The 23843-nt window shown below is 39.9% G+C and overlaps 1 protein-coding gene and 1 long non-coding RNA gene across 12 annotated transcripts in view; one reads left to right on the forward strand and one right to left on the reverse strand.

Moving 5' to 3' along the window:
* LOC130085719 (NACHT, LRR and PYD domains-containing protein 12-like) overlaps positions 1–23843 on the reverse strand; it is a 61499-nt gene that overhangs the window by 25069 nt on the left and 12587 nt on the right. For 6 of the 11 annotated variants that reach the window (XM_056251637.1, XM_056251635.1, XM_056251636.1 and 3 more), the window contains 2 exons: positions 13825–13998; positions 2365–2538 (listed from right to left, as the gene is read on the reverse strand). The exons of 2 other annotated variants lie outside the window; for them this stretch is intronic. In XM_056251637.1, coding sequence (XP_056107612.1) covers positions 2365–2538; positions 13825–13998 — 348 coding nt within the window. The remainder of the gene's footprint in view (positions 1–2364; positions 2539–13824; positions 13999–23843) is intronic. 3 more of the 11 variants (XM_056251642.1, XM_056251640.1, XM_056251641.1) reach the window with 2 other exon arrangements.
* Positions 204–1547, forward strand: LOC130085733 (uncharacterized). The gene is made up of 2 exons (XR_008807163.1): positions 204–444; positions 1335–1547. It is a non-coding gene; the product is annotated as an uncharacterized LOC130085733 (long non-coding RNA).

A 23843-nucleotide genomic window follows, 5' to 3' on the forward strand; every position in this document is an offset into this window, starting at 1 on the left:
TAACATTTTATATGTTTGGTTGACTGTATTTTATTTTAATAATGAACAGGCTGCGATATCAAGTTAGCAATTCAAGAGATGAGACATTTTTTTTCAGTGATTATATAAATGCTGATATAGCAAATTAAAACTTATCACATAAAAATATAGAAAAATTGTAAAAAAGAGGTTAAATGGAATGAACAAAAAAAGTCATGAAAACCCCCTCTTTCAGCTCAAGTCTACCTCACAATCATTCTGAAAAATCCTCTTAAATGTGTGTGTGCAGCTGTGAGAAGAAGAAAGGGAGTGTGTGTTGCAGAGCGAGACAGAGGAGAGAGAGAGAGGGACAAGCAACTGTGATCTGCCCATGCCGGCTCTCACTACATATCAGGGGGAAACTGGAGGATTTTAGAGCCGACAGTTCAATTCCTACCAAATCATTGAACACTATCTGTATTTTCCGTTTAACTGTATGGGCCCTATTTTAACGATCTAAAACGCAAGTGTCAAGCGCAAAGCGCAAGTAACTTTGTGGGCGGATCTCGGCGCTGTTGCTATTTAACCGGCGGGATAAATGACTCTTGCGCTCGACGCAAATCTAAAAGGGGTTGGTCTAAAGTAGCTTCATTATTCATAGGTGTGGTTTGGGCGTAACGGGAAACAAACCAATAAGAGCGTCATATCACATTCCCTTTAAGAGCATGATGAACGAGGTGCGCTTGTTCCATGGTGCAATACTATTATAACGGCGCATTTACCAGGCGCTTCAGAATCAGTTCACAGCCGAGGAGATCGATGTTCTCGTCAGGGCCGTAAAAGAAAGAGAAGTGACATTGGGGATGGGACAAACCCACCCAAATTAGCTTCGGTTAAACATGCATATAATAATTTGGGTAATTTGTGTAAGCTTTATGCCTATTTTCCCATCGTCATGGACACAACAATGATTTCCCTCGTGTTTTGATATTTTTCCTTATAATAATGTATCATTTGCAAAAAGTAAAATGCGTCTGTGTAGATGAGAGAATCATCTACAGTTGTATGCGCGTTGTTCACACTCTGTATTATGGCCAAGCATGCGCGCCTAAAATAGTATCTGAATGTACGCGCAACGCGCCACTGACTTTAGACTAGTTTTTTTCTGGTCAGTGGCGCAGTTGTTTTCTGGAGTTGCAAAATAGCACTAGGGAATGTTTGCGCCCGGAACACGCCTCTTTATTTGCGCTGAACCGCCCAGGGAGCGCAAGTTCATTCCCTAGTTTGCCGACGTGCGTCTGTGGAGGGAAAAGTCCGCTTTGCACGGGTGCAAAATACGAATGATACATGCGTCGGTCAATTGCGCTGGGTGCAAGATAGGGCCCATAAAATGTTTATATACATTCACTATAAATCTATAAATATGTCAATCATTTTCTCATACAACTGTCATAAAAACCGGTTGCGTAGATCACAAATCGACGTACCTTCAGGACACTGACAATAAAGATGGATAGTGACAGAGAAGGTAGAAATTCTCGTAGCTCTCCTCAGAGAAACGCTTGTTACACACACACAGTTTGATTGTGTCGGTAGTTTCTGGCCAACCAAACGCTTGCTACACACACACACACAGTTTGATTGTGTCTGTAGTTTCTGGCCAACCAAACGCCCGCAGCGAGTCTCGGCCTGACAGCATCACGGGGGAAGCTTGCAACACCCTCAACTCTTGCACTATAGACACACACACTTGCGACCCATGAACGCCTCTCTAAACTACTGCGGGATTTTACAGGTTGAAGCGTCTGTCATAGAAAAACACCATGTGCTGTCATGAATAAGAGAAATGTCTTCTCATAGGATAAGAACACACAGTTTTAGTAATAATACAGACACTGACGCGTCATCAATGTACTATAGTGTTTCTCCATCATAATCTGTGACGTTGACATGATGTAGATTTTTTTAAACCTGGAGAAAAATCTCTACAGTATCTAGTTTCCCCCTAAAATTAAAATGAATGGACTGTGTTAATCCTGACTGTGCTGAGATTGAGTTTGTTTAAAGTTAAGGGTGTAAAATGTATTTCACGATGTCAAAGTGTGTTTTTCAGTGTGACTATCAGTCCTGCAGAATCACCTTAATGAGGAGCAGCTCAAGCGTTCAAGCATTTACAGATCAAACACATGAACTCACAGCGGCAGGAGAAATAGAGCAAACGCTTTACAAATATTAATTCTCTTACATCATATGAACAGACATAAAAATAATTTGATGCATTTGATCATGTTGTTTTAATAGCTTTGCTTGTAATTAATGAAATAGTTATTTCTCTGCATTTTATTCCATTTTGATTATACTTGATGTATTCACAGTGAGTTTCATGTGAGTCACGTATGATCTTACCACAGTTTCTCCAGTTTAGAGTGAGGATTCTCCAGTCCAGCAGAGAACAGCTTCACTCCTGAGTCTCCTAGTTTATTCCCAGACAGATTCAGTTTTCTCAGGTGTGAGGGGTTTGACCTCAGAGCTGAAGCCAGAGCAGCACAACCTTCATCTGTCACACCACAATTATACAACCTGTAGAGAACAATGACACACATTAAGCCTATATCCAGAGATAAACAATAAATAACATAATGCTGTCAATATTAAATATATACAAATACTCATTAGTTCAAGTTGTTAAATTACATCAGTTAGGATTAGGGGATTCAACATACAGTTTGTACAGTATAAAAATCATTATTTCTATGGGAAATCACCATAAAACATGGAAACCCAACATGTGTGTGTGATTGAGAGTGTGTGTGTGTGTGTGTGTGTGTGTGTGTGTGTGTGTGTGTGTGTGTGTGTGTGTGTGTGTGTGTGTGTGTGTGTGTGTGTGTAAAATGTATTTGTAAACATTTTAAGTAACTTGTGTGTGTTAGGACTGGGAATAAAAAAATCGACTCACCAAAGTATCGCAATATTTTGACTCACGATTTTAAAATAGATAAAAAATAGATGTTTTTATTCCAGAATCAATATTGATTCAAATTAAATTGCTTTAGTTTTGTCCTTGCTTATAGACGAGGTTGACAGAAGTTAGCCACTTTTGTTCCAACAGAGGATGAAGTGTGTCGTTATCTATGACTGTCGTAATATCCATTTCAAGTGGACGCGTGGAAGAGACGTGAGACTGAATGCACTGAAAAGCCCTCGTGCTACTCATATACTGAGAGAGAGAGATAAGACAGTAGAGCTGCACGATTAAACCTTTGACAAAATCATATCGCAACATTTTAAATCTGTGTTGGCGCTGCCACTGACCCGGAGAGAGTCGTCATGAAACAGCTTAAATAGAAGTACTGGGATAAAAGTTTAAATTGCAAATATAAACACAGATGTCTACGGTAGCGATCGAAAAAGAGTAAATCAGTTTTTGATAGAAACAATCGCAAATCGCAAAACATATTGAATCAGCACCCAAGTAATATCGAATCAGGAGATAGGTGCATCGTCCCAGTCCTAGTGTATTTGTGTGTGTGCGTCTCTGTACATGTGTGAGCTTAATGTATTTGTAAACATTTTGAGCGAATTTCTTCAAGTTATTGAAACTTTAGAGTGATTAAAGGTCCCCTGACATGAAATTTTCACTTTCTGAGGTTTATTTAACATTAATATGAGTTCTCCTAGCCTGTATTTGGTCCCCTCGTGTCTAGAATTTTCAATCGGTGTAAACCAAGCTTTGGCGATTTTTCTCTTCTCTGCAGCTCAGACGCGCTGATCTTGAATCTCCCCCGTATGACGTCATACGGGGGAAAGGTTACCTCCCCTTTCTTTGCTTTGCCCACCCGGAGAATTTGGCTCGCCCATGAGAAAACGAGCTAGGAACAGGAAGTACGAACGCGCCGGCGCGATTTTAGTTTTTCCTAGAGAAATAGCTTTGAGATTTGAGTTTTTCCTCGAGAGATATCATGGCTTGCAAACGTGCGAAGCATGGCAGTTGATCAGTGTTCGGATGTACAAATTAACACAAAAGTATTTTTTAGTTCCTTCATCCGAGCCTCTGAAGAAACAATGGGTTAATTTTATTTTCTCTGGAAATGCACCGACAAGTTGTGTATGGTCCAAACATTTCACCGACGACTGTTTTCTCAACTCGATGAACGTCTGAAAATAAATCGATCGAGCTACCAAGCAACAATTTCTGATGTGTAGCCTAATTGTTCAAGTTCAGACAGGGAAGTTAGTCTTTCTCCCAAAATCGTTCAATACTGTTTATGCATCAGTAAGTCAAGCCAGTGACTAAAATATCAACTTCACATCGTTTCTTTTAGTAGGATGAAAATAATCTTATTTAAATTCTGAACAAATTATACAGAAAGCGATCAAAGAACAATCTTTCCACACAGCGCGAGTTTATTTGGACAACTCGTTATGAAATCAAGGACGCACGTTACACTGAACAACGAAGCTCTTACTGTATTAGGTATTTACATCATCGTGTTCGCATTGGTGAAAGCATTAGAGAGAGCAGAAACTGAGTTGCAATGCTAAGATCTCTATCTCGCGATCAACAGACTGTCATCTGCTTGCTCAATGCTCATCACGGCAACATTTTATGTGATGGGAATAGATCTAAATACTTAAAAAACTTCTCACGATTCGTTAATCTTGATAGCTGTAATAGTAAAAACGTATAATAGCTGTAGTAAAAGTATTCGAGAAAGTTTCGCATGTAATACATAGCTATTTCATATGCAAGCATGTCAGCCAATCACAGCAGTGGCTGGCTACACTGAATCCCACAGCAGCCCATCACAGCAGTGGGCGGTTACACTGAATCCCACAGCAGACTCGCCCCTTCAAACAGAGCGTTCAAATCAGAGGCTAAAATCAGGCTAGGAAAATTGCCTTTTAATTCTAAATTATGACTATTTTTATCTAAAAAACATACTAACATTATAAGGGCAACCCAGGAAACATTATAAAATAATAAAATAACCCCATGTCAGGGGACCTTTAAGAAGCATGGATAAAAGAACAATAAGGAAGGGCTTGATGGTTTAAAAACACATTAGAACTCAAATCGGCACTCGCACAATGTCTTCTTGTGCTGCCTGACAGTTTGTGCCGTTTGAATGGTCAAATACACACAAAATTACGTAAAAAACACCCATCTTGCTTCTTGTGCGCGCTAATTTTTTTAATGACTTTACATAACAGTTTGAAAATTATGTAATCCGAGTCACATGACAATGGTAAGTGCTTAAAATCTTGTATATTAAGATATTAAGTTTTTCTTATGGCCAGTTACAAGTGCATTCTGAAGCTCACACAAGAAGTGATGCGGAAGCACAGATGAGCGGCATTCCTCTGAGTTTCACAGTTCGCTTATATCACGCTTCAAAACGTGCTGACGTTTAAGTCAAACATGAACTATTGAATGCGTGTGTGTTGGCCGGAAGCAAAGGTTTATATTGTAAAAAGTTTTAAATATTTGTATTTCTTACACCTATTGTTTCACTTCAGAAGCATTGATTCATCAGCTGGGGTTTATGGATTACCGTCGTGTTCACTTTGTGTGGTTTTTGAATCCACTTGCATTACATGGACTCACAGAGATGGATTATTCAGACTGATCTCATGAAATGGCGTATGTATGACACGCCAATTCGTATTTCCATTTTTGGCGTGCTATCAACACGCATAATCGCTTTTCAGCGTGTTTATCAACGCCTTTGACTTAACGTTATATTACTGTATTATGTATATATAAATATATGACCTACCCCAACCCCGTCCCTAAACCTACCCGTCACTGGGGTTAATACCATTTATGAGTCTTCTCCTACCATCCTAGGAAAAGAAATATCGCTCCACAGATGTAGATATAGATTTTGCTTCGTTTCGCTCGGACATTTAACGGCGTACACATACACGCGGAATCACTCGGACATTTAATGGCGTAGACATACACGCAAAAGATTTCGGCGTGGACATACACGCGGATAGCTCAAAATGCGTATAGATAACACGCCACTTGACTTGAAAGTAGCGTGTATGTTTACGCAAAGTCATGATGTCATGATGGATTATTAGTCAACACCACAATAAGGTTTCATTTGTTATGAAACGGCCCGTAGTGAAGTTCTCTGGCACATGACGTACATTACCAGTAGGGGGCAGTGCTGTTTTTTTCTCAGTTATAGCGTGTCCTGAAGCCAATAATATTCAACGGTGTGTTAACCTCTCTCTGGTGCGTATTGACAGCGACCGAGCTCATAAATGTGCGAGAACCAAATTTTTAAGTAGACTATATTGTTTATGAACAGCTCAAATAGAAATAAAATAGGAATGATTCAGTTATTAAAGGGTAACTCAACCCCTGGTCAGAGCCTGACTCCACCCACTGGCAATATCTGAAAAATACTGGAGAAGTGGGCAGAGCCCAGCGGAGATAGAGGGGACGAACCGGGGCTGAGCACGGGCTGGGGGGGGGGGGGGGGGGGGGGGGGGGGGGGTTTCACGTTTCAATAGCGCGCGCTCTCTGTAGGCGTGTTCACATTAGCAGATAATGAGTTGCCATGAGAAAGACTGACATCTCTATCTTTTCATACAGATTACATAAACAGAGTATATTTGTTTTGAATTAGATCATTTAATAGCAAAGACTTAAATGTTTATAAAGATATATTGCTTATGCCTGTGTGACTAGTATTCGCAGAGTTTTGTTTAAGTTTATCAAGCAAGATGCTTTTATACCAGGGGCTGAGCCAATGGCTGGTGCCTGCTTACGTCACACAACACCACAACTTCCAATAGGAAAATTCCACTGCAGTAGCCACCGTTCAACCTGAAGAGGGCAGCACTCAGACGCTTTTACACCATATCTTGTAGAATTAGAAGATTTCCTCAGAGAAACGCTTGTTACACACACACACACAATTTGATTGTGTCGGCCTGACAGCATCACGGTGGAAGCCTGCAACACCCTCAACTCTTGCACTGTAGACACACACACTTGCGACCCATTAACGCCTCTCTAAACTACTGCAGGTATTTTACAGGTTGAAGCGTCTGTCATAGAAAAACACCATGTGCTGTCATGAATAAGAGAAATGTCTTCTCATAGGATAAGAACACGCAGTCTCATTAATAATACAGACACTGACGTGTCATCGATGGACTATAGCGTTTCTCCATCATAATCTGTGACATTGACATGATGTAGACTTTAAACCTGGAGAAAAATCTCTACAGTATCCAGTTTTCTCCTAAAATTAAAATGAATGGACTGTGTTAATCCTGACTGTGCTGAGATTGAGTGTGTTTAAAGTTAAGGGTGTTAAATGTATATCACGATGTCAAAGTGTGTTTTTCAGTGTGACTATCAGTACTGCAGAATCACTTCAACCCTCTGGGGTCGGCAAACACGCTTGATTTTTGGTCATACAGACTTAAGAAATATGAAAAAATAAACTGTTGAATATCTTCTTTTTTATGTGCCCACTTAAATAAACAGGGTGTGCGTTCTGCCTCTCCGTCTCCGTGAACTTTTTTTTTGGAGCACGTCTCTAAAGTTAAACAAAACTCAGCGAATACTATTCTCCCAGGCATGAGCAATATATCTTTATAATAATTAAGTGTGTGCTTTTAAATGGTCTAATTCATAAAAAAACAAACAAATATTCTCTGTTTATGTAATAAATTCTGCTGGATCTTTCTGCTGCCTTCGACACTGTGAATCATCAGATCCTTCTGTCCACCCTCTCATCACTGGGCATCAAAGGAACTTCCCTCCACTGGTTTGAGTCCTATCTCACAGGTAGGTCCTTCAGGGTTACATGGAGAGGCGAGGTATCCAAAGCACATCAACTGAACACAGGGGTTCCTCAGGGTTCAGTTCTTGGACCACTCCTCTTCTCCATCTACAGCACATCATTGGGATCCATCATACAGGCACATGGTTTCTCTTACCATTGCTATGCTGATGACACACAGCTCTACCTCTCATTTCAACCAGATGATCCCACAGTAGTTGCACGGATCTCAAACTGTCTGGCGGACATCTCGGCATGGATGAAGGTACATCACCTGCAGCTCAACCTGGCAAAGACTGAGCTTCTCGTCCTCCCTGCCAATCCGTCTCTACAGCACGACTTCACTATCCAGTTAGAGTCATCCTCAATCACCCCATCAAGGTCAGTCAGAAATCTTGGAGTAATATTTGATGACCAGCTGACCTTCACAGACCACATTACAAAGACAGCTCGATCATGCAGGTTTGCAATGTATAACATCAGGAAGATCAGGCCTTTCCTAACTGAGCATGGAACACAACTTCTTGTCCAGGCCCTGGTCATTTCTAGGCTTGATTACTGCAATGCTCTTCTGGCTGGACTTCCATCATGTGTTACTAAACCTCTACAAATGATCCAGAATGCTGCAGCCCGCCTGGTCTTCAACGAGCCCAAAAGGGCCCACGTCACTCCGCTGTTCATCTCCCTGCATTGGCTACCACTCGCTGCTCGCATCAAATTCAAAGCTTTGACGCTTGCTTACAGATCTACCACAGACTCAGCTCCGTCCTACTTTCACTCCCTACTACAAGTCTACGTCCCTACCAGAAGCCTACGATCGGCCAAGGAGCGACGGCTCGTGGTGCCATCACAGCGAGGCACTAAATCACTCTCCAGAACATTCTCATTCACGGTTCCATGCTGGTGGAATGAACTCCCCACCCTCGTCCGTAATGCAGAATCCCTGACAGCATTCAAAAGACAACTGAAGTACTCATCTCTTCCGTGAGTACTTAACATAAAAAAATAATAATAATAATAAAAAAAAAAATTCTCTTTTAAATCTTTCCTTCCCTTTTAAATCTTCCCTTGTCTGGCTTTTGCTACTCTGAGAAATGCCTGAACTTTGTATTTTGAGCACTTCTTGCGTCGTTCTTCCCTCTTCACGATGACTCGCTTGCTTTAGTCCTCAGATGTAAGTCGCTTTGGATAAAAGCGTCTGCTAAATGACTAAATGTAAAATGTAAATGTAATCTATATGAAAAGAGAGAGATGTCAGTCGTTCTCATATCAGCTCTTTATCTTTTAATTTGATCACGCCCACGGAGAGCGCGCTATTCAAACGCAAATGATCTGAGGCGATACATGCAAACGTGTGAACGCCCCACATCAACTCGATAAAACACAAGTTTAATCAGATTACAGTACTTTACGTTGTCTTGCGAGGCTGTGAGGAATAATCCTGGGATACATCAGAAGTGCTGGTTTAAGTTCATTTTGAGGAGCAACGGATCAAGCTGATGTAGTAAGTTTTTTATTATTAAGTGCTTTGTTGTAATCGCGATATGGAATAGCCTATGTAAACCGCAAAAAGACTGTTTAAATATTAATCGCTTTCTGTGTGTGAATGAATGAACAGCTTTTACCAAACTATATTGCGATACTGAGATGAGTAAAAATCAACTTAAATATGTTGAAATAAAATGTCTTTATATAGCAACTTAAACTGCAAATGAACATTTATATGCCCTAATATATCATAAAAACAACACAATCTCATGAAAGTGAGTAGCCTATCTATAGCACAAATTAAATTTCTCGTACCATCCTACGCCAAATATAGTTTTTGCGTGCAAATGATACACACTGTAAACCCCTTGGGTAGGATTAGGGGTGTGGAGTGCGTGTGTATTACACCCATAAAGTGCGTATCATATGTACGCGTAAACTGCGTATGCACGCAAAAACTATTTTTGGTACGAGAAATTAAATTTGTGCTATAGATACGCACTTTCATGAGATCGGAACGATATGCCTATGTTACAGACGAAATATGAAAGACAACATTTCGTTGAATAGTTTTTGTTATAAACTTTTTACTGTAAAATAGACTACTGCCACATCAAATAAGCTTTTGTTTTTATAGTTTTTATAGTGTTTGTTCCAATGTAGACCTTATTCAAATTAATGAATCCTTGAAATACGTATGATAAAATGTATACTTTAGTTTTTACAAAGAAAGATTACACTTGAAATATTGTTACAATTTTAATTGTTGTAATTGTAAACTTTTTAATAAAATAGCAAAGAATATATTTACAAGGTAGATGTAAACAAAATCTTATAAGCCTTCTCTTTAAATTATTTTTATTGTGTTTTATTAGTGACAAATTTGGGGAGAGGATACATATCCAAAACTTTCTGAAAATACAGTATGTGAATTAACTACACAATTACTAGAAATGTTTACCTTGGATATTATACAATTTGCAAGCAAAAATACAAGTGGAAAAATACAGATTGTTTTCTAGATGTTTCCAACTGTGAACCAATTTTGTAGTATATATACACTCACCTAAAGGATTATTAGGAACACCTGTTCAATTTCTCATTAATGCAATTATCTAATCAACCAATCACATGGCAGTTGCTTCAATGCATTTAGGGGTGTGGTCCTGGTCAAGACAATCTCCTGAACTCCAAACTGAATGTCAGAATGGGAAAGCAAGGTGATTTAAGCAATTTTGAGCGTGGCATGGTTGTTGGTGCCAGACGGGCCAGTCTGAGTATTTCACAATCTGCTCAGTTACTGGGATTTTCACGCACAACCATTTCTAGGGTTTACAAAGAATGGTGTGAAAAGGGAAAAACATCCAGTATGCAGCAGTCCTGTGGGCGAAAATGCCTTGTTGATGCTAGGGGTCAGAGGAGAATGGGCCGGCTGATTCAAGCTGATAGGAGAGCAACTTTTACTGAAATAACCACTCATTACAACCGAGGTATGCAGCAAAGCATTTGTGAAGCCACAACACGCACAACCTTGAGGCGGATGGGCTACAACAGCAGAAGACCCCACCGGGTACCACTCATCTCCACTACAAATAGGAAAAAGAGGCTACAATTTGCAAGAGCTCACCAAAATTGGACAGTTGAAGACTGGAAAAATGTTGCCTGGTCTGATGAGTCTCGATTTCTGTTGAGACATTCAGATGGTAGAGTCAGAATTTGGCGTAAACAGAATGAGAACATGGATCCATCATGCCTTGTTACCACTGTGCAGGCTGGTGGTGGTGGTGTAATGGTGTGGGGGATGTTTTCTTGGCACACTTTAGGTCCCTTAGTGCCAAATGGGCATCGTTTAAATGCCACGGCCTACCTGAGCATTGTTTCTGACCATGTCCATCCCTTTATGGGCACCATGTACCCATCCTCTGATGGCTACTTCCAGCAGGACATTGCACCATGCCACAAAGCTCGAATCATTTCAAATTGGTTTCTTGAACATGACAATGAGTTCACTGTACTAAAATGGTCCCCACAGTGACCAGATCTCAACCCAATAGAGCATCTTTGGGATGTGGTGGAACGGGAGCTTCGTGCCCTGGATGTGCATCCCACAAATCTCCATCAACTGCAAGATGCTATCCTATCAATATGGGCCAACATTTCTAAAGAATGCTTTCAGCACCTTGTTGAATCAATTGCCACGTACTGTAGAATTAAGGCAGTTCTGAAGGCGAAAGGGGGTCAAACACAGTATTAGTATGGTGTTCCTAATAATCCTTTAGGTGAGTGTATATATATATATATATATATATTAGTGCTGGGCAACGATTAAAATTTTAAATCGAGATTAATTGCATGATTTTCTTGCAAATAATCGCGATTAATCGCATTGTTACGCGCAAACTTTAATAATGAATTCTAAAGTAGTGTATTACTCACTTTTGATTTAAATGTACTGCTATATACACAAAAGTGTAATAACATGTGGTTTGCAAAAACTTTAAACAAATAAGGTGCTTTTACCAGCAGTATTCCCTTTACACAGCAATAAAATATTTATTGTAAATCTCAACTTAAACATTAATGTAATCAAATCAAATATTAAAACAAAGCTATTTGCCACTGCCAGGGCATTACCTTTTATCTAGCTTGTTAAAACGAGTCCAGTTTTCTTGTTTTTTTTCTTAACAGGTATCAACAGGTGTCTTTTAGCAGCTGAAACAGTCTATGTAGTCAGAGGTCATGAGATATAAGTCGACCAACGTTACTTCTCTGATAGTAGCTTAGGTTTGGTCATGCCATGGTTTCCCACATACACTAAGATTGCATTAAACAGAGGTAAAGCCCAATTTATACTTGGACTTACGTCGTGCCCTGACGTGCACCTCTCCAAAAATGTAACGAAGCGTCAATTCTACGCGCACCGCAAGCGCTGTGATTGCTAGAACGGACCGCTCCACGGGTTTCACATGCTCCCTCTGCATGTGTAATTGCGCGTCAACGCGGACAACGACGCAGAAGTAAAACCAACCAACGCGTAGTGTATAGCGTAAGTCCGACACAGAAGTATAAATCAGCCTTTTAGAGTGAGGTGAATTGGTCGAGCACAAGGTGCAGCGACAAGCGGGTGCGTTCTGTGAAACTATTGCGGTCATGCTCGCCTCACGCGCTCGCCTCACGCACGCGCCCGCCCGTTGCCGAAGTTGAATTGTCTAAAAGGACTTTGATTGTCTATAACTTTTTGTACACGACGCGCAGTAGCCTACAAATCATTGGAAGAGAGACTGATCCTCGGCTCGCTGTTTGAGTTTCCAATATTTAAATAGTTATCAGGACATCAACAGAAGGGAATTCACATTGCAGAGCATCCCCGCTAAACTACACTAAACTATATCCTTTTATGTTTACCTGAGGCTCACGCTCGGCTCTATGATTGGGTGTCATCCGTCATGGCGTATATCTTTGCTAGCAGCTGTTGTACAAGTAAATTCTGCATTTTACAACGCTATAACTGCCTACATGCGCCAGTCAAGCTATTATTCGAGCGATCTGTGACAATTCCTGTGTGCAGCGGCGGTGTTGACCGTACATGGAGCGTCGGTTTGGGGTTAACCCCGAGCATGGTGGGATCATTTTATCAATGAAGTTGTGTTTACACCGGTGCGCGCATGCCCAGTGTTGGTGAAAGGTCACGTGATCTGCGTTTTCAGTCGTTTTAATGTGGACTGAGATCAATTCTAATACGCAGCTAAAACGCTGGTGTGGACGGAGATCGTATTTGTTTTAATTATCCGTTTCTAAACTAAAACGCAGTAGTGTGGATGGGGCCTGAGAGAACCTGCCAAAGCCTCTCTTCACTGCTGGTTTGGGTGGGTTATTTGCTGGCTGACCAACATCCCACCCCTCCTGTGATCCATGGTTTGACTGTAGGCCTATGTCCTATTCAGAGCCAGTGTGCAACGGACTTTCAAAAAAAAAGAAAAAAAAAACTGCGTTAACGTGAGATAAAAAAATTGTTGGCATTAATTAATAAATGCGTTAACGCGATAATAACGCGTTAACTTGCCCAGCCCTAATATATATATACACATACATACATATATATATATATATATATACATATATTATTTTTTGTCCTTGCATTCTTTCTTGTGGCTCAGTGACACACCTGTGAGAAAGGCTCATTATGCAGCTCATTATGCAGGTCATTGTCTTCTCAGGTGTGAATCACGCCCACGCCCAAAAGCACAAATATCAGGGCATGTCCAAACATCTCAAGGACCCCAAAAACACCTTAGACCCCAGAGGGTTAGTGAGGAGAAGCTCAAGTGTTCAATCATTTACAGATCAAACACATGAACTCACAGCGGCAGGAGAAATAGAGCAAACACTTTACAAATATTAATTCTCTTACATCATATGAACAGACGTAAACATAATTTGATGCATTTGATCATGTTTTTTTAATAGCTTTGCTTGAAATAATAGTTATTTCCTCGCATTTTATTCCATTTTGATTATACTTTATGAATTCACAGTGACAGTTTCATGTGAGAGTCACGTATGATCTTACCACAGTATCTCCAGTTTACAGTAAGGATTCTCCAGTCCAGCAGAAAACAGCTTCACTCCTGAGTCTCCTAGTTTATTCCCAGACAGATTCAATTCTCTCAGGTGTGAGGGGTTTAACCTCAGAGCTGAAGCCAGAGCAGCACAACCTTCATCTGTCACACCACACCTCCTTAACCTGTAGAGAACAATGATACACATTAAGCCTATATCCAGAGATAAACATGACACTTAAAAAATAAATAACATAATGCTGTCAATATTAAATGTAAACAAATATTCATTAGTTCAAGTTGTTAAATTACATCAGTTAGGATTAGGGGATTCAATATACAGTTTGTACAGTATAAAAATCATTATTTCTATGGAAAATCACCATAAAACATGGAAACCCAACATGTGTGTGTGATTGAGTGTGTGTGTGTGTGTAATTAATGTATTTGTAAACATTTTAAGGAACGTGTGTGTGATAGGACTGGGAGAAAAAAAATCGACTCACCAAACTATCGCAATTTTTTGGTTCACGATTGAATCAGGAGATAGGTGCATCGTCCCAGCCCTAGTGTATTTGTGTGTGTGTGTGTGTGTGTGTATGTGAGCTTACATTTATTTTGTAAACATATTGAGCGTTTAAAGTTATTGAAACTTTAGAGTGATTAAGAAGCATGGATAAAAGAACAATAAGAAAGGGCTTGATGATTTAAAAACACATTAGAACTCAAATCGGCACTCGGACAATGTCTTCTTGTGCCGCCTGACAGTGTGTCCCGTTTTGTGCCGTTTGAATGGTCAAATACACACAAAATTACATAATAAAACCCATCTTGCTTCTTGTGTACACGCTAATTTTTTTAATGACTTTACATAACAGTTTGAAAATTATGTAATCCGAGTCACATGACAGTGGTAAGTGCTTAAAATCTTGTATATTAAGATATTAAGTATTTCTTATGGCCAGTTACAAGTGCATTCTGAAGCTCACACGAGAAGTGATGCGGAAGCACAGATGAGCGGCATTCCTCTGAGTTTCACAGTTCGCTTATATCACGCTTCAAAACGTGCTGACGTTTAAGTCAAACATGAACTCATGAATGCGTGTGTGTTGGCCGGAAGGAAAGGTTTATATTGTAAAAAGTTTTAAAAATTTGTATTTCTTACACCTATTGTTTGACTTCAGAAGCATTGATTCATCAGCTGGGGTTTATGGATTACTGTCGTGTTCACTTTGTGTGAACTAACTACATTAGTTAACATGAGTGAATCATGAAAGATTCTTCTACAACATTTATTAATCTTAGGAGAAAGACCCAAGGTCTAGCTAGGACCAAGGAACGGGACCGGAGCACAGAACGTTTTAAATTATCTTTATAACAAAATGACTAACGTTTCGACGCCCATACGTCTTCTTCAGAGTCAAACAACAAACAACATGTATAAAAAATTACCTCCGAATTTTAACTATAAAAATCATGCAAGGCCCAGTTCCTCATTAAGGCCATTTGGTTCTACTGTGTTCAGAGTGAAAATCCAGAAAGCCTCTCGTTATAGTAGAGACTTCACTAAATCTCCTCCTCGTTGGGAGGGTAGAATTTTTTCAATACCCCAAAATTTTAGGGACGCATTGGAACCATGATTAGCTTGTACATAATGCCTCGCAATTGCATAGTCCATATTACGGTTCCGAATTGCTGCTTTGTGTTCTGCAATGCGTAGTGTGACGGTTTCAGTGAGTAACTCGTTATGAGTTGCAGGTGATTGGCTGAAGGGAGTGGTCAAAGACTGAGACTGGGACAGAGATGAGAGAGGGTGGGGGACAAATATGCCAAAAATGCAACCAAAAGAACAGAGATAGAACTTGAAACTTGTTATAGTATGGCGGAAGTTAAAAGCATAATCAAAGAAGAAATGAGAAAGAAGTGGCAAGAGGAGTGGAATAAAGAAACAAAAGCAAGAATGTATTACAGTATCCAAAAGAGGGTAGGAGGTATGAGAGAAAATAATAGGAATAAAAGGGAAGAGGACATTATTTCAAGAATGAGATTTGGGCATACTGGATTGAATAGTACGCTTAAATTAATAGGGAAACATGAAAACGGGATGTGTGAGGTCTGTAATATTAATGAAACAGTAGAACATGTTATTATAAATTGTCATAAGTATAAGGAGGAAAGGATGAGGCTGGAGAACTGGTTTAGAAAAGAAAAAATTAGATTTGAAATGAAGGAACTATTACAAATGAATTCAGGATATGTAGGGTATAGAGTGATATTTGTGTTTTTGAGTAAAACAGGGCTTAGTAGAAGAATATGAGTTGAGTTGTATTAGAAAGTTGTATTTAATAATAATGATAATGTATGAATATAAGTAATGTTATTAAATATTTATGAAGTTGTTTATTGGTTTTATTGTGGATGTATGTATTTATTTATATATTTATTTAAGGGTAGTGAGGAAAGGCTATTGTGATCCACACTCCATATCAGAAGGTGGCGGTAATGCACACTTAAAAGTTGTTTGCCAACCGCCATTAAAAGAAAGAAGAAGATGAAGAAGTGGTAATGATGGTGATGGTGATGATGATGATGATGATGATGATGAGAGGGTGGGGGGGTTAAGCTTGTGCAGAGATTGGGCTGGTTTCGTTTGCACCACACCTTTGGTTGCTTATCACGGTCTTGAAGAACTCGTGATATGGGAGAAATATGGGAGATCACCGCCGCCCTTTGATCCATCTCCTGTGGGATGGTTGTTGTTTCTGGAGGTTTCATGGAGAGAGAATGGTTGGACATGTTTTTCATGTGCTACACCTTTGCACACATCTGCTGACACACTGATTATCATTTATACTGATCATTAATGTTGTTTGTCTTGTCCTGATAAATAAATACACTTATTAATTGGCCGTGGTGTGTGTGTGGTGACTCCCTTATTTTGTTGCGACTCAGAAGAGATCGTAACAAATGGGGGCTCGTCCTAAAGGGAAATTACACCATATGAAATTTGATTCATATTTGGATGATGTCGTAAATATTGAGCTTTCGCACGTAAATGGATGTTGTGTTTAAATTGACTCGTGAGTTTGAGAGTAATCATCATTAAAAGGTAAGTGCATTTTTCTTTTTTACAGGGGATATTGTTCATTTTCTCCCGGGTAGGAATTAGCAACGCTTAGCGTTGATTTGTTATTTTGCCTTTTTTATTTTTGTGCAGGCTTTTGGGTTAAGTATACCGCCGTGGTTTCTGATTGAGCTGTTTGTTCAATTTTTAATCCATCAGTATTTTGGTGTTTAAAAGTCGCTTGACTCTTGAAAGCTGCATGAAGACTAGACATAAGTGAGTTTAGTGGTTTGGTAGGTAGTTTAGAGGGGGAAAGTGAATAATTGTCTCACCTGTTTTGTTCCGAAAGGGAAATAAATGCACTTGCTTTTTGGTTAGAAGTATAAAAAAAATTCTGAGAATGTCGTCTATAGAAGATTTTATTAAAGATCATTCAGAGGAGATATTAAATTCTTTTGTAAAACAACAATTATGGGAACTTGTAGAGCATTTTAAAATCAGTGAGGTAGACAAGAAAACACGGAAAAAGGAACTACGTTCTGTTGTGAAGAATTGGTTATGTGAAAATAGCCTTATGGTAGCTTCTCCACAGAGAAAATGTGGCATTGATGCAAAAGGTTCTTTAGATATTTTCTCTGGCTTATCTTTCGAGGAAAGAAAAGAGATTTTACAAATGCAGCAGCTTCACGATAAAGAGCTGATTAAAGAAACTAAACGTTATGAATTGGAGATTGAAAGAATAAGAAACGAGAATGTGCTTAGACAACGCGAGATTGATTTCGAAAAAATAAAGATAGAGGCTGAGAAGTTCACACGAGATCATGAGCTGCAGGTGGAGCGATTGAGATTGGTAAAGGAAGGGAGAATGTCAGATGTTGGAGAGAGAGGTTTGGGTTTATCTGGAGGGTTTGACTTGGCCAGTAAACTAAGGCTGCTTCCAAAATTTAATGAACATGACCCTGATGTTTTTTTTTCTTTGTTCGAAACCATGTCCGAGGAAAGGAATTGGCCGAGGTCTATCCGAATTGTCATGCTTCAAACAGTGATCACCGGCAAGGCACAGGAGGCATATGCAGCGCTTACGATGGAGGACAGAAAGGATTATGACAAGGTAAAAGTAGCTATTTTGAGGGCCTACGAATTGGTTCCTGAAGCCTATCACCAGCGATTTTGAAGCTGGAGGAAAGGTGATCGTCAAACTCATTCTGAAGTGGTAAGGGATCTGGTTTCTTATTTTGATCGCTGGTGTGTTGCGTCCGCTGTTGATGACTTTGAAAAGTTGCGTGATTTAGTCATTTTAGAACAATTAAAAAATATTGTGCCTGATGACATTGCTACATACATAAATGAAAAGAAGCCAAAAGACGCAATGGAGGCGGCAGTTTTGGCAGATGATTATGTATTAACACATAGGAAGGTATACAGAGAGGACAGATCAGTTCAACAGAGGGGTGGCTTCAATGAAAACAGAGTTGGACTAAACAAAATTGAGAGAACGTATCCTTCAAAATCAGAGAACAGTGGTCGGATGAGATCTGACAAAGACTTAGTGTGTCATTACTGTTTTAATCCGGGACATTGGAAAAATAAGTGTCCAGTTTTAGCTGCTAAGTGGAAGTCTGAAAAAAAAAATCCCAAATGAATTATATTAATCCTGTGTTAGCGATTGATGTTATTGAAACTACCAATGACTTTGATCATGATACTTCCATCGAGGTGGCAGAGGAAGTATGTGACTCCAAAATCGTAGCCATGAAGAACTTTGTACCATTTATTACGGAAGGTTGTGTGTCTTTGCCAAACTCTGAGAGTAAAATACCAGTTAACATTTTGAGAGATACAGGCTCATCAGAATCTTTTATTCTTAAATCTGTTCTGCCCTTTTCTGAGGTATCAAGTGAAAGGAGGAGTGTTCTGATTAGAGGAATTTGATTAAACACTCTTTCTGTTCCTCTGCATAGAGTACACTTGACTTCTGACCTGATTTGTGGAGAGGTATCATTGGGAGTTCGTCCGTCTTTGCCAGTGGATGGGGTTACTGTCATCTTGGGTAACAATTTGGCTGGAGGTAGGGTCTGGCGAGAGGTGATGCCACCTCCTGAGGTAGTGCCTATTCCAGTCACTGAGACCACCGACATTTTGCATCAAAATTTTCCTGAAGTATTTACAGCTTGTGTAGTGACTCCTGCAAAGAGTCGTGAGATGTCAGTTGAGAAACCAGAGGTGTCAAAATATGTTGTGCCTGGTTTATCCACCCTTTCAACTATTTCTCATAGGGAGTTGGTAGATGCGCAGCAGAAAGACCAGAAGTTGTTTGATGCTGGTTATTTCGCCTGAGGAGGTAAGAAGTGCTGTTAGTGGATGTTTTGTCCAAAATGAGGTGCTTCTAAGGAAGTACGTTTCCTGCAAAAAGGTTTTACTGGAGGAGTGTATAATTCAAGTGGTGGTGCCGAAACCATTTCGAGACGTAGTATTACAACATGCACATGGTGAAGTTGCTGGACATTTAGGAGTAAAAAAGACGTATGACCGAATTTTGCGACAATTTTATTGGCCCCGTGTGAAAAAGGATATTGCGTCTTTCATCAGAACGTGTCATACTTACCAGGTAACTGGGAAGCCGAATCAGCTGTTGAAACCAGTGCCTTTGAATCCCACAGCTGTTACAAGCAAACCGTTTGAGCACTTAATAATTGATTGCGTGGGACCATTGCCGCCATCTAAATCAGGGAATGCTTATCTGTTGACCGTGATGTGTCAGGCAACTCGCTATCCAGCAGCTTATGCTATCCGAAAAATTACCACTAAAGCAGTGGTTAAAGCTTTAACTCAATTCATTTCAATTTTCGGGATATCTAAAATCATCCAAAGTGACAATGGTACTAATTTCACGTCTCGTATGTTTGCTGAGGTTTTAAGAATACTTAAAGTGAAGCACAATCAGTCAAGCGTATATCATCCTCAAAGTCAGGGTGCGATTGAACGGTTTCACCAGACTTTGAAGTCACTTTTGCGTGCTTACTGTGTGGAGCTAAGCCGTGATTGGGAGGAGGGTTTACCCTGGCTATTACTTGCTGCTAGAGAAGTACAGCAGGAGAGTTTGGGATTTAGCCCGAATGATTTAGTTTTTGGTCATCGTGTACGTGGACCTCTTTCTGTTTTGCGTGAGGGACTAGGGGAAGAGGAGCCTCCGCAAAATTTGGTAGACTATGTAAATGGTTCTCGTAGTAGACGTTTGTTTTTGGCTGGATTGAGTGCACAGAAAAATCTTGTTGTTGCACAAGAGAAGATGAAGAATCACTTCGATAAGCATGCTGAAGGTCGTGTTTTTACACCAGGTGATCAGGTGTTAATTTTGTTACCGTCTTCTGGGTCTCCTTTTTGTGCTAAATTTACTGGGCCATATGCTGTTCTTCGGAAACTGTCTGATGAAAATTATCAAGTTGCAACTCCAGATAGGCGAAAATCTAAGCACTGTTTCCATGTAAATTTGCTTAAAGGGTCATTCTACCCATTTCAACATTAATCTTTATTGAAAGTGGGTCATATATGTAGTCGAAATGTAAAAGAAATTTTGAATTTGGTGCCCTCTTGACCGAGAAAAGACAGAAAATAACTTTAGGGCGCATTTGTATGTAAGCCACGAACATCGGATTCGAGCAGCAGAATTTCAAAATCCTCTTCTTCCATATCATGTTTATTTTCTTCCATATCATGTTTAGTTTCTTCCGTCATTGTCATAACTTCCTATCTCCACAGCGCTTTTTAGCTTAGCTTATAAACAAGATGGCTGATATTAATTTCAGTATCTACAAGTGAAGTCCCAGGTCCAACCCCCTATGGGCGGGTTTGAAAGGGTGGGATCTAGTGCTTGTAGTCTTTACAGAAATCCCTCCCTCTTACACTTCCTCCTACAATGACGTAAAATGACGATTTTTGCGTCATTGTAGGAGGAAGTGAAAAAGGTAAATAGCGGATTTCTCTCGTCTCAGGGGAAAATGAGAGAGTGTTGCACGACCATTCAATAGTATGACTCGGTTTCTAACAATGGAAAGCTTAATGCAAATGGGTGAAGTGTCCCTTTAAAGCTTATTGTTCTCGAAAGTCTGAAGTTCAACCAACCGAATCAGTTGCTCCTGTTGTCACTGCTTCTTTTGAGTCTTATCAACCTTTTGTTGAGGGAGGAGAAGATCTGGTTAAGGAGTATATAGTTGTTCCTGAAGATTGTGATTTGCTACCTCGATTAAAGAATTCAGAGACTCTTCAGAATTTAGATGCTCTGCTTTCGCATTTGACAGAGGCTCAAAATAAAGACCTAACCCAGTTGTTATGGAAGTTTTCGGGCTTGTTTTCAGATATACCCACTCGTACTCATCTAATACAACAAGATGTTGATGTGGGAGAAGCGCAACCTATTCATCAACGTTTTTATAGGGCTCCAGTCAGTAAGAGAAAAACGTTGGATTCTCTTTTTACAGCCCTGCAATTTAATTGTTAGACACATTAAAGGATCGGATAATGTAGTGGCAGATGCATTGTCCCGTGTTCCTGATCTGATCAATTAAGTGCAATGGTTGTACGATTGTTTCTGTTTTTCTGTGCTCTCTTGCCGCCTTAATTTGCTTTCAGGATCCAGATTGCTGGTGGCAAGGAGGGGTAGTGTGGGAGAATGGAAAGAATTGTGAAAATCATGGTTGTACTGTGATCAGAGGTGGTATAACAATGTGTCTAGAAATATGATTTCTAAATTTATGGTGCTGTTTTTTTTTTGATCCGCTTTGTGACGGATCTTTTTTTTTTTAAAGGGGTGTGTGTGACGGTTTCAGTGAGTAACTCGTTATTTCTGAGTTGCAGGTGATTGGCTGAAGGGAGTGGTCGTGCACCTGAATGTAATCATGATGCTCAATACAAAGACTGGGACAGAGATGAGAGAGGGTGGGGGGGTTAAGTTTGTGCAGAGATTGGGCTGGTTTCGTTTGCACAACACCTTTGGTTGCTTATCACGATCTTGAAGAACTCATGATATGGGAGAAATATGGGAGATCACCGCCGCCTTTTGATCCATCTCCTGTGGAATGGTTGTTGTTTCTGGAGGTTTCATGGACAGAGAATGGTTGGACATGTTTTTCATGTGCTACACCTTTGCACACATCTGCTGACACACTGATTATCATTTATACTGATCATTAATGTTGTTTGTCTTGTCCTGATAAATAAATACACTTATTAATTGGCCGTGGTGTGTGTGGTGACTCCCTTATTTTGTTGCGACTCAGAAGAGATCGTAACAGTAGTTTGAGGGGGCGTTTAGTCTGACCTACGTATACCAATCCACATGGACATTCCAACATGTAAATCACGTGGGTGGTGTTACAATTAATAAATGAATTGATCTTGTATTTTTTACCTGACTGGGGATGGAAAAATTGCTTTGTATCATTTGAGTTAGAGCAATGGGTACAGTGCCCACATCTGTAAAAACCCAAGATGCAAGATGTGCCAGTGTTTCTTAATGACATGTTTTATTTCTCCGCCAATATGAGAGAAATCTGTGGAGAAGCAGAGTCTCAGCACTGAGTCGCGTTTAGTTTTAACTAGAAGATGTGCTCGTGCATTAAGACGCAAGTCGATATAGAGACCTTCGACACAATCACCAACAAAGATCGCTATCTCTCTTATTTCCTTTCAAAAGGATTTACAAAGCTACAAAATGAAGAAGTACGAGCGAGACACTAAGGATTATGTAGAAGGATCGGTTATCATTGGGCAGACGAACAAAGACGACTTCGTAAACCCCGCCCTGCGCGTCAACGTAACACCAGAAACCGGCTCTCCACTTCCGCCAGTGAATGGGACTCTCCTCAAACCAGCGACACGGAAAGTACTATGAATTTTTTTCCCAACGCCAAGCCTCCTCGTTTAAACGGACAAGGAGGGGCTCGAGAGGTTCGAGGAGGAAGCAGAGGTCGCAGAATCTATCCAGCAGAACCAACGCGCCGCTCCCCACGCAACCCACGCAACCTGAACAGACTGTGATTAATATCTCGGGATTGAATCTAACTGAGGGAGAGACGGAAGTGTTAAGCAAAGGTTTATCTTTTTGCCCCACTAACGCTGTGAATCCATTCAAACTCAAGGTAGATACTTTTAAATTCTTCCGATCACTCCAACAAAAAAAAAAATTCTCCCCTAAATCTAGTCTATTGAGGCCTATTATCGGTAACTCTGTGCGGTCAATTTCTACTGTTGATAACACAGTCACTTATCAGAGAGAATACATCTTTCAGAAAGAAATCTACTTTTGTTCCCTACTCGAATCTGAACCCTTCCATTATTACATACAAAAATCTAGTGGAAAATGAATTTACTAAGATATGCAAAAAAGCACCCCAAAAAGAATTAATTTGTCACAATCCGAAATAAAGAGTTTGAATGAATTAGAAAAGAGATCAGATATTCTTATTCGCCCTGCTGATAAAGGGGGTTCGATTGTTGTAATGAATACTGATAAATACAACTTGAGTATCATGTCCCAACTTAATGACAAAGAATGTTACACTCCATTAACCCGTAATCCCCTAGAACACCATAAATCGGAGATTGATCAGTTATTAGTGAAGGCACTACAAATGGACTGGATTACTGAAAAAGAAAAAGACTTTCTGACTGTTAAACATCCTGTATGTCCCGTATTTTATGGACTTCCTAAAATACATAAATCCCTGATTGATCCACCACTCAGGCCCATAGTGTCTAGTATTGGTTGTCTAACTGAACCTTTGTCACAATATCTCGACTTCTTGAAAAAATATGTTTGTGAATTACCATCTTATTTAGGTGACACATTCGACATATTGAGACTCTTAGATTCGTTTCAATGTGACTATGATTTCATGCTGTTGACGTGCAAAGTTTATATACATGCATTCCACACGAAGCAGGGACTGAGGCGTTACTACATTTCTT

Source organism: Rhinichthys klamathensis, unplaced genomic scaffold (genome assembly GCF_029890125.1).
Source record: "Rhinichthys klamathensis goyatoka isolate OS25496 unplaced genomic scaffold, OSU_Roscu_1.1 h1tg000087l_1, whole genome shotgun sequence".
NCBI lineage: Eukaryota > Metazoa > Chordata > Actinopteri > Cypriniformes > Leuciscidae > Rhinichthys > Rhinichthys klamathensis.